At 47.4% G+C, this 12,072-nt stretch overlaps 1 protein-coding gene across 1 annotated transcript in view; it reads left to right on the top strand.

Moving 5' to 3' along the window:
* CBFB (core-binding factor subunit beta) overlaps positions 1–12,072 on the top strand; it is a 73,877-nt gene that overhangs the window by 37,094 nt on the left and 24,711 nt on the right. The window contains exon 4 of the mRNA XM_078868592.1: positions 10,862–10,978. Coding sequence (XP_078724718.1) covers positions 10,862–10,978 — 117 coding nt within the window. The remainder of the gene's footprint in view (positions 1–10,861; positions 10,979–12,072) is intronic.

The following is a 12,072-nucleotide window of genomic DNA, read 5'->3' as shown; positions in this document are numbered from 1 at the left end:
GGGGTCATGACCTCCTGAACGTTATAATTTTCCGTTGATACGAAACACGTCAAGCCGTGGCTTGTAATTACACTACCCTCCAAACTAACTGCAATCAAGTGTCCAAAAATTACGATAATTATCATGAGTTATTCGACGTTTCCTGGCAAAAATAATGCATTCCACTTTTATGTTTCCTACATCCATAGCTAACCTCAATGTTGTTTATATTGTCCGTACTGCAGTTATTTATTTAACAATTACCATCGTTTATTAAATTATAAAAGATCCGGGAAATGTCAATTTTGCATCTTGTGCATTTCTACGGAGGATGACCCTAAAATTGCAAGAATAATTATTGCACATTAACATAATCCGCTATTTATAATTTCAGAATCGCGTCCACCTTTCACACGCGGAGCAACGTCGAGCGGCTAGCTCGCTGAACCGCTAATCTCAATAGGCCCGGTTTAATTCCTTTCGATGCACACCCATTGTTCACCTGTTCTGCGTCTCTTTTCGGCCAGCTCAGCCTAAAACGAGAGCCTGTTACAGTGAGCAGAGCATCAGCAATGTGAAGATGTACGTGGCTGAGCACACACCGCTGCGTTTGTCTCCACAGTTCCGCTGCTTACATGTGCTCGCCTTAATAGGTGCTCGCTAGCAGCACGTGCCACCTAATTTCACCTCTGAAAAAAAATGGCATCTTAGTCTACGTGTAAATCTCGGTGCGTTGGTTGCTGCTTATCCGAGGTGCCGTTCCTGACCGCAACCGCTCTTCAACTTGTATCAATGTTGGGTAAACACGATTTAATTTACTACTTTATCTACCCAAGAATGTCAGTGTGTAATGCGCGTGACGTCACTTCACATCGACCACCCCCCCTCATTAATAATCATGAACAGGTTACGTCCTCCACATGGAGAACCCCCCCCCCCTCATTAATAATCATGAACAGGTTACTCCTCCACATAGACCTGCCCCTCATTAATAATAATTAGCAGGTGACGTCACTCCACATGGGGGGGGGGCGAGGCGCCTCCTCCCCCCTTATTGTCAACTTACAACCCTCACTACAAAGGCAGAACCCTCACGTCACGCGATCCCCGTAACGCTGTTGAGGCATCGAAGTAAAAAGGACGTCGTGATGAACAAGGGATTGTAACCTTTAAATGAAATAAGTCTGTGTCACCGCGGCCTTACAAATTGCACACGAATTGATGCAATGAATATCAAGTCGCGGTCTGCTTTTCGCTTGCAAGTTTCAGATTTACTGCAATACACCCGTCCTTGGACGGGCAAAAGGCTCGTTTATTATAAGAGTGTACCTTTGGTCGCCACTGTTAATTGTCCGCACAATTAATTGGAAAATGAATCACAGCTAATAGTTGCAAGGCGACACGAGGTGCGTTCCTGCTGCTATACCCCCCCGCCCCCTCAGTGCTGGATTTCTGAGTTTTGGGTGTAAACGTTTGAAACCTACAAACCCTAAAGGTGCCCGAGTCTGGCACGCTGTGACTGTTAATGCCTTCATACACATTCGTGTCTATGATGTAAACGTCAAAAATGAAACGGTAACAATATCTCCCATTAGCAGCAGTTGCACTTTAACAACTCTGGCACCCCCCCCTCAGCCAGTCTACATAACAAAGGCTCAGTCCTTTGTTATGTAGACTAGCCGTAGTTTCAAGCCGCACCAACCTTACCATAATAATAAAAAGGGGGCCTGTCTTGGCCCATCCCCCCCTCAACCAGTATATATACGGGGTAGTATATCTTGGAATTTCTCATTTACTTGAAACAGCAAGCGTGCTGTGACGGTTCCACCTGAAGACGGAAGCTTGTGTTGCCTCCGAAACGTCGTGATTTTTGTTTTATTTTTTATTTTACTTTTATTAATATTAATTTTTTTACCTACGTGACTTTACCGAAAAAACCTAAGAATATGAGTCCTCGTGGAAAGCCAACGGAGGCAGTCAATCAAAAGTGCGTGTCCAGATCCCTCCCTTTAGTAAATATTGCGAATGTCCTCTCGTACCCCAAGTATCCCTTGCAAAAGAAACAGCCCATTGTATGTTCAGTGGCCCTCAAATGCTTCTGTTTAGAGTGAATGCAATCTGTGCCTTAAATGAAAGTTTAACCGTACAAGTGATAAGAAAATCTGACGCTGTAATTTTATCAATGGTGGTAGGGTTATTGGTGGACTTTGTGGTAGGCAAAGGTAGGCCCAGTGAAATAAACACTTTAGTTTATCTACGGTGGTATTAAACCGTGATAATTAGTCAATAAATAAATAATTCGCCATCCTGCTGGTCGGTGCGGGTTTGTTTAATGGGGCCCGGCACAGGACCCCTACAGATATAATTCGCACGTGACATCCTTGACTGGGAATCAAACTCAGGTGGCCGTGTTGATTGTGCAGTGCACCAACCACTGCGCCACCGGCTTCCATTGAAAGAAAATAATGTTATCACGTTGGAAATTAAATAATTGGCTTTATCTGTTATCACAATTGAGTCCAAAGTACACTTTTCATTTTCGCGTGGGAGAAGCTGTGCAAGTCACACACAGTCGCAGCATTCACTCGGGATGGTGACATTGTTTTACAGGGCAGTACTAGCATAAGCCACTTCTATACCAGCCTGGCACGTCACTCCACGTCGCACACATGTGGTCAGCTCTCGCTCCACACATATGTTCAACTCTTACTCCACACATATGGTCAACTTTCACTCCACACATCGGGTCAACTCCGTTTTCTGCGGTTGGATTATCCAGATTGAAATATGTGCTTGGGGAAAAATGTATAAAATCTCTATGCACGCCGGTATAATTATTAGCAGCTCCTGTCTTGTTAAGGGCCAGTGACCACAAACGGCCACAGCTGAAACGATGACTTTACGGAGTTTTAAAAACGAGACGGGACACCCCTGGTGTCGTCTGTACTCCCATTCTGTGTGAAAATAAAAATAACGATATACGTTTCGGCCTAATTTACATGTGTTTTGCATGATTCGAGTTGTGTTATCTGGACCACCCCTTCATCCCACCCCCTCCACTTTCACCAGATAACTGAGAGATGCCTGTAGTTGGTGGCTGTGTGGATTGATATCGCCAATACGCTGGATTGTTGTGAGCGACTTGTGCCAGTCAGTGGTTGATAATTAAAACTGTTTTGTTCAACAACCGCACACTAACCACACGGTTATCTGCTGCAAAGAAGCAAATTAAGTGTGGGTTTAACCTCTGCAATAACAAGATCACAAATGCGACGTATTACTTGATTTCACTTGCGTGGGTTTAATTTAATTCGGCAGCAATGCGTATAACGTACAATTTAATATGTGACATATAGGCTGGAGCAATGGTGTGTATATTATGTATGCAAGTGTGTGTATTATATTTAGTACTGCAGCAGTGTGAGAACTTAAACCGATGTCGTCTCCGGGAAAGGTCAGAACGGAGTGACTTGTTTCTTTTAAAGCAACGACTGTACAAGGTTTTCCTAATTCACACCACCACGACCCTGTGTTTATTTAACAGATATACTGTACGTGTAAGTCAAACAAATTATTTAACGCACCATCCAAAAATTTCTGAGCAGTGGAGAGATTACCTTTTCAGAGTCCAAATATTCATTTACGCTGGAGGAATCCGATTAGCTATGAAGCTATTTTTCACAGGTGTCCAGTAGTGGCAATCATATGAGAATAAGTACATTGATGTTAGGTTGGTTGTACTGAAAAATTAAGAAATACTGTGCCCGTGTGTGCAATAGTGTCATAAAAAAGAAAGACCCCGTGTAGCCTGTAAGAATGTTGGGGCAAGTGCAGTTAGTGAGTACCTATGAAGGCCCAGAACGGCACACGAGGGATTGGGTGGCCAACACCACGCCCGGGCGGCTTTGTCTCCCCAGTGGCGATGATTACACACTGCACCAGATACTCATTTGAGGCTGAGTCGACCGAGGGGAGGCCCACGATCAGTTCAGATAATCGTCACTGGTCTTGGCCGTGAGCGGGAATCAAACTTGGGCAACCGGGTTCGTCGCGTAGAGCGCTAACCGCTACACGACCGCTCCCCTCAAAGCACACACACAGGCACATGCACACACAAAGACAAAGATCCCCCGTATAGCCTTAACAGACTGTAGGGGCAAGTGCTGTTAGCGAGCACCTATGAAGGCCGCGACGGTACACGAACGAGGGGGTGGGAGGCCAGCACCACGCCCGACCGCCTTTGTCTCCCCAGTGGCGATGTTTACACACCGCACCAGGTACTCATTTAAGGCTGAGTCGACCTAGGGGAGGCCCAGGACCGGTTCAAATAATCGTCACTGGTGTTAGCCGTGAGCGGGAATCGAACCCGGGTCGCCAGGTTCATAGCGCAGCGCACTAACCACTACACACACACAGGCACATGCGCACACACACACAGGGTGAACCAGCCTCTTTAGCTTCCGTCATCTCACCGTACGATCCGTCTCGCAATCGCCTCAAGTGCACTCCTCCTTGTCTCACACAAGGCATGGCGAACGTCGCTTCTCTGGTGCAACTCCGGCCACCTGGAATTCACTCCCTCAGACTAATACTCATGAACTCGCAGAGACTCGCACAGAGACCCAGAGACTCACACAGAGACCCAGAGACTCACACAGAGACCCAGAGACTCACACAGAGACCCAGACACTCACACGGGGATGTGTAGACTCGCATCGAGACGCATTGACTCGCACAGAAACCCCTACAGATTCACACGGAGACCCAGAGACTTAAGTCAATGGCCATGAGTTTATACGTCCACAAGGACGAACAAATAAGACTTTGTGCATCTCAGAATGGTGACTCAAATGCAACTTTCGATCACGTCATACAATCAATAGGCTAGACTGCATGCATCTCTTGTTTACCAGTTTTAATGTATACGTGTGTATTTGTGTGTCATTCCTTGGGCAGCCCGAGTTACCCATTGCACGTTGTATTGCTGTTCTCCCATTCAAAGCAGCAAACCACTGCAATCTGCATTTTGAGATTGAAATGCACGCAGCCATTTTATCACCTTAAATTGCCTTGCCTAATCTTCAACCTTGTCTGGTGGTTGCACATTCACTCGTGGCAGGCTATCTATCCAATTGACTGCGACAGTATATCAGTAGGTGAATTGCATCAATAAAAGCACACGGGAACTTGCATTTAACAATCATTACTATCGTGAGTAAAACACTAAGGTGGGGTGTGATGGGGAAGGCCTTGGTAAAGTGGACAGAAAAAGGAACAGGGGATAAAGAGTGAATCAAGATGGGCAAGACAGTGTTGTAAACATAACAGGGAGGATGGTATTAGCAGTATTACAGCAAAGCCCAACATTACAGAGAGTGGCGTAGCTTCATCATCGAGGTCACCAACACTCAGGAACGATAAGAGACGGAGAGATTATTAGTATTAATGCAGCTCAGTGCTCTAACATGGACCTCGTAATGGCATGAACCTTGCTCGTTGTTCAGTGTGAGCGAGCCTTTACCCCTGGGTCCCCCGCCGTTTTTTGCCATCCACGGTGGGCTGGCCAGCGTTTCCCCCGCCTTCGAGAAAGCCGCTTTTTCGCAGGGGGAGATATTTTGCGGTGAGCGAGACGCCTTGCGAGTCGAGCGGAAATCGCAGATTGTGCCGGAGCTCGCGGCCCGCTGCCGAGTAACGACGCCGGTGGCTACGGCGGCGGTGGCGGGCGGGCGGACCGTGCCCCCGGAGGTCCCGTGGCTTCGTGCACGATGGATGGAGAGAATCCATGTGGCTGTGTTTGATAACCCCCACCCCTCCCCCGTGCGATTGCGGATTGAGCTGCCGGGCCGGACGCAAGGCCCGGCCAGACCGCTCAAGCGTCCGTGTGAAATTTAATGGAGTGCGTGCGTGTGTGCGCTCGCACTCGCACACACGTACCCATGTGTGTGTTTGTAACCTTTTTGTGTATTTGTGGAGTGGTCGCGCAGAGGTTTGCGCTCTGAACTGTGAACCCCAGCCGCCCGGGTTAAATTTCCAGGCATGGCTAACATCGGCAACAGTGTAGCATCAGAACATATTATGTGTCTCCCCACGGCCAACTCGGCCTTAAACAAGTAACTGTTGTGGTTTATAACCACCGCTCGAGGTACTGGGCCGGATGCATTGCTGGCAAAACCTCTCCCTCGTACAATGTTGCCCTAAATAGGTGCTCGCTAATGACACTGTTCCGCTAGTCTATACGGCTGCCTTTGTCTATTTGTATGTGTGTTTACCAGAGGTGTGGACTCGAGTCATGTGACTTGGACTCGAGTCAGACTCGAGTCATGAATTTGATGACTTGCGACTCGACTTGGACTTGCATAACAATGACTTTGTCCCACCTATGAGATGTGGACTCGAGTCATGTGACTTGGACTCGAGTCAGACTCGAGTCATGAATTTGATGACTTGCGACTCGACTTGGACTTGCATAACAATGACTTTGTCCCACCTCTGGTGTTTACGCACTTATTTTGCGTGTTATGATAATATACGATGGAGAGTTGGGTATGGTGGCGCATGGCCGTGTGATCCAGCACTGAAAGCAAGGTTTGGTTGATCAAACAGATTTGTGAAGACGATTGCTTGTGTTACGATCGAAACGTCGTGATATTTTTTATTTTTCTATCTATGTGGCTTTACCGAAAGACCCATAGAATATGTCTCCCAAACCCGTTGGGCTGTGATGTGGCCAGGAGACAGCAGAACATCCAGTGGGGTTTTTAACCCATCTGTGCAAACTTATCAATATTATCCTATTATATGAATGCGTTTTCTCCCAAGTTCTCCAATTTACTCCCATATGCAATGCAAGGACTCATCAAATAGGAATGGCTCAGACAATCTTGAGACTCAATAAAGCTTTTCTTGATAAATAAACGACCCTGCAAAAAATTTAAGATTTTATTTTATATTTCCTTCCCTTTCCCAAGCAAGACTCACCGAGTCCCAAGACTTTTTTCTGGAGGGTCACGTTCATTGTTTGCCCGATTGCCTTTCGAGTAATTTTGGATGTGGGAGGAAGTGGGACTTTTGAGCCAAAGCCCATGGGTGCAAGGTGATAACACTCGCACACCACACATGTGGCTTAAGGGTAGCAACCTTCTTACCAAACTGCCTTCTGCAAGCACGTTGCTGCCACGCAGATGCGGGCGTAATGCACGCATGAGCCGGATAAGGTCTCCACATGAGCCACCAATTCGAATTCCGGTATCCAGAAGAGGGGGTTGTATGCAGGCTGAAACATATCTTGGCATAATTGTGTTTTATATCCGTGCATTTAAAGGATTGCAGCTAGAAGGGGTTAATGTGCGAGCGAGCCAAGTCGGGCCGACGCCTCCAAGTAACTGCAGACCTCTCCCTCTCCCTCTCCACGCCTGCGCCCGCAGTTTCAAGCAACACGCACTCACGTGTAAAGGCACTTGGCCTTTGTGCATTGTGCAAAAAAGCATCGGCCTTTCCTGAAGAAGTGCATTGTGGTCCTCTTGTCGTCGGTCGCCGACAACATATGGTTAAGCGAATGTGACCGATTGACAGGCAGCAGTGACGCAGTGTTGGACAAGTGTGGACCGGTTTTGTCTTTGTTAGGACTCATCAGTACTACACAGTCACCGACGCTCACTGCTGGAAAGTCTGCTTCTGGGAACCGTGAATTTGGAGTAACCGTGGCGCCAATTGGCTTGGCAAATGCCAACACCAACAACCTAATATGTAAATAGGGAAAAAACCCCATGCCTGCACTCGCTCATGAAATGGATGACGGGCGTTAATTACACACAAATGTTAGTTACCGCGTCCGGCTTGCTGGGCTTGCAGGGATAGATTGAGGGGGCAGCAACTGAGGCTAATCCGCTCCAGTATATTGGTGTCGAAAGACGTCTGTCCGCTTCAATGAGCCTTGAATGGTTGGGTATCTCCGTTGGTGGTCCTGAGCCAATGGTTAAAAATCCTGGTCCATGTCACTCAGAGGAGTCTCTGTGACGTGGAACAGTTTCTCAAAATGACACACGTCTTCCAGAACGACACAGTGATCATCAACGTGTATACATTGACTTGCTGTGCAATCATTTAAGATATATTAATTCGCATCCAAACAATGCATCAAGTACACACACGAACAAAGGGATGCGTTATATGTTCATGCTCAGTACTTGTAGTCGTACACGCATGTGCATGTACTTACCTATGACTGAATCGCCCCGATCCTTCCTGATCTTGTCGGATTTTTTAAGTAAGTAACTTTGGAGGAAGACTCCCTGGGAATACCAGATGTTGCAGACTTTGGCTTTCAGATGGGACAGGAGTTTGCAGTACAGCAATGGATTTCTGACTCCGTCTACTTGAAGCTTTGAGTGTTATCCCCTAATATTTGTTGGGTTTTCTCCTACATACCAAACACTCATACGTGAAACTTTCCGGCGTAGGCGGCCCTCTTGAGAACGAGCCTTCAGCCCTGCGTAAAACTCTTCCCGGTAAATAAATAGTATCAAATTATTATACACGCAATCGTCATCGAATCAAATCGGGACATTAACTAATTTGCATGCGTACATAAGCTTTGCGTAAACTCAATACAGCACAAATATGCGTTGAGTGCTTTGTATAATCAAACAAGTGAGCACACTCCCCCCACGACGGGAGCATTTAAGTATAAAAGTTGCGGCTGCCGATGTTCAATAACAGAGCTCAGCCCTTCCCAGATATCTGAAACTAAACTCTAACTAAAATTTTTTTATTTTACCAGGTAAGGGGCCCCACTGAGTTCTATAGCTTTTTTATAGAAACGACCTGGCTACAAATGATAGCTCAACGAAGTGGCTTATCACGTTGAAATTTATAGCAGCAGCCAAATACTCCAAACGCACGTTTCTAAATGTGGAGGGATTTAGTTTTTTCCCCAAAGAAAAATCCACACGACCACAGGGAGAATGTGCAAACTCCAAATATTCAGGCGTCAGGTTCGTGATCGAACCCACCAACTCCCGTACATCAGGCGAGGTCGTTAACATCTCGCCACCGCGGCGCCCTTGCAATCTGTTTCCAATGAAAGCATCGGCGGGGAAGAGTGTACGACGAAGGCTGCGGGCAATGGTGGCCTGGCACACTCCATGATGAAAGGACGCTTAAAAACTGACGCGTGGCCGCTGCCAAGGAGCTGTGTCGCCTGAGTTTTAATTTCCGTCTGCTGGGCGGCGGCGCTCACCCTCCCTCTCGTCCGCCCGCCCGCTCGTCTGCCCGCCCTCACGACCAAACTCTCGCCCTTCCTTGCCTTCTCTCTTGCAGTTGTTGCTGCTGCAGCACGAGCGGACAGATTGGGCCCTCTAAAAGCAGTGGCCGTGGCGAAAAAGCGCAGGCTTAATTTCTGTTGGTGAACACGCCGGCAGCAGCTCGTTCACTGGCAGCGTTGTTTTAGCTCCTGGAATCCGTTTTGGACCCCGATATCCTGACGGTCACGTGGGGGGGGGGGGAGCAGCCTTGCGGCTAAACGGTTGCTTTGACGTCAGCCTCCTCGTTCGGTGGCGGCTACCGCCTCTCTGTCTGCTTCTGCCTTCAGTCCCACACAAACACTGACCCCCCTCCCCCCACAGCCATCCTCCGCCACCCACCGCCCTTCCTCACCCAAGCCCGCCTCTCTACGGTTCTTCTGCCAACCTGGGCCCATAAAGGGCAGTCTGCTGGCAAATTTTGATTTCGACTTGGCACAACTTAAGGGAGTTCAGAAATGTCTTTCCTCGGAAAGAGGCTTAGTTATTACAAGAGATTGGCTGTTCTTGATTTTTTTCATCTTTATATATTTTTTCCTCTCTCTTTTATTCTCCTTGGGGGGATTTACAGTAAAGAATTCTTTAATTCCTTAAGTGGCGTCCGCCCGCTAGTGTAAGTACTCTTCTATACGGCTACGTTTCTCGTTTTTTTGTTGCGTTCCGAAGCGGTACTGCGAGTAGAGTTGGTGGCACAATGACCGCCCATGGAAAAATCAGGACAGTTGAGAGAAAAAAAAACACTTAATAATATTCTCTTGAAATTTCAGTTAGAGGTAGAACTTTTATTTAAAAGGTACTCGTGTAAAATGGAGAAACAAAATGCAAACTGCGCCAAGCAGATTTTTTCGCCTCAAGTGAACCTTTCCAAGTTCCGAGCAATTTAACCTTCTGTCTGACGTGACAAATGCCCACAATGCTCCATTAACCCCCAAACTCTCTGAATTACCGTAATTGCTATGAAAATAAATGAACGAACTTACATGTCGCAGCAAGGTTAGTGAACCAAGCACCGATTGCTGACTTGGGCCTAAATCAATTTGGTAGGAAAATTACTCATTCAGGTTTCTAAGTGAGAAAGTGATAGATAAAAGGAAAACTCAACCATCTCTTAACATGCTCGTCACATATTCGTTATTATTGACATGATTTGAACTAATGAACCCGAAGAGTGCTTGCTTTGGCGAACATCTTGCCAGGGTGCAATGATGTATTGATTGATCGATTAATAAGGATTTTTTAGTTCAAGATACGTGCGTCAAATTGCGTGCCTATGAATACTCTTTTTTGTCAGCATCTCTTGTATATGAAGAGTTCACATGACCCTGGTAGCAATGAGCAGCCGCTAAATTTAACACGGTGTTAAAAAAAGTTACTAGTCCTTGAATCAAATTGCGGCCATGAATTGTGACATTTCATTGGATTGCCCGTTGCATGATCCATGTGTTGGCTCTGCAGGTTTTGGAAGGGAAAGCTTTTCTGCCACGCACGATGGAAACATGCTGCCTCCTGCAATCGCTGCCCTCTTTCCCTTCCCGGTGTTTTGGCGTTTCCTGATAGCATTCCCACCTCCCGTTTCTGTGCAGGTTCACCTGAAGGCGCCTATGATCCTGAACGGTGTGTGCGTGATCTGGAGGGGCTGGGTGGACCTGCAGAGGCTGGACGGCATGGCCTGCTTGGAGTTTGACGAGGAGAGGGCACGGGTAAGGGCTCAACCTTCTGACCTCGGGTTACGAGAATGAAAACAAAATCGCGGTCGATTGATTACATTGGTCAAAGAATGAAATAACTCAATTGTGTCCCTTATTTGATTACGCGGGGAGCTTGCGAAGCCGTTCGGGGCATTTATTCTTTTTGTAAAAACTTGCCTATGTTGGCTAAAAAGAAGCGTGTGGAAGGGAGAGGGAGAAAGCGAAAGAGGCCGTGGAGTTTGCATAGCCTGCCAGCGAGCTTGCCCGCCTGCACACCCCCAGGTGCATTGAACAAAACTCGTCTTTTTCCGACGGGCGTTGGTATCGATTTTGAAGTTCCTCCTGTTCATACCCGCCTGGGCAGCCCGCGGCTAAATTACCGCAGCCGTCCGTCACAGGCCGGGCTAGCGGCTCGCTGATGGCACAGTAATTGCATTAGGAGTTGCAGGGGTGGCGGGGTTTACGGAGTGGGGGGAGAGAGAGGAAGCAGGGAGGGACCCGGCAGCTGAGCACATCGGACACGACAACTGGGCCGCGTGGCGTCGAGTCGGCGCCGGTCCGATGCTCGTAGGGGGGGCGGCACCCCTTCTCCCGGCTCATTCCCCCAGACCCGATGACTCGCTTCATCTGGCGTGTCCCAAGTCCCCTCCAAGAACGATTTATGTGAATCAAAGATAATGAAAGCGTTTCGAGGTAGTGGGAAATGAATTAATGAATAAATATGAATTTGTTTACGCGGAATGGCCTAGTTTTTTGTAAAGCAAAACTCGTCGGTTTAAAAGCGGTCTGCTTTGGATTTTTTGTCATAAAAAAAAAAATGTAGTTATGGGAGAGAACTTGAGTACCTGGACAAAACATGTACATACGAGGGGTTAACAGACATCCGTGCATTGCCACCGTCACACGCCGTGAAACTGAGGTGGCATTTTGTTGTGTGCGTGCTTTTGTTGGCTGTTTACCGAAGGGTGCAGCAAGTTGTTTGCTTGTTACCGATTAATCAACACGTGGGTCGTGAGGCTGAACAACAAAAAACAGCGGCACACTTTCGCAGAAATTAGATGGCCAACTCGCAATCTCTGTGGCGCACTTTTGGACTATGTGGCCAC

Source organism: Lampetra fluviatilis, chromosome 26 (assembly GCF_964198595.1).
Source record: "Lampetra fluviatilis chromosome 26, kcLamFluv1.1, whole genome shotgun sequence".
Taxonomy (NCBI): Eukaryota; Metazoa; Chordata; class Hyperoartia; order Petromyzontiformes; family Petromyzontidae; genus Lampetra; species Lampetra fluviatilis.
Note: the sequence above shows the minus strand (reverse complement) of the source record. Positions and strands in the feature narration are given on the sequence as shown.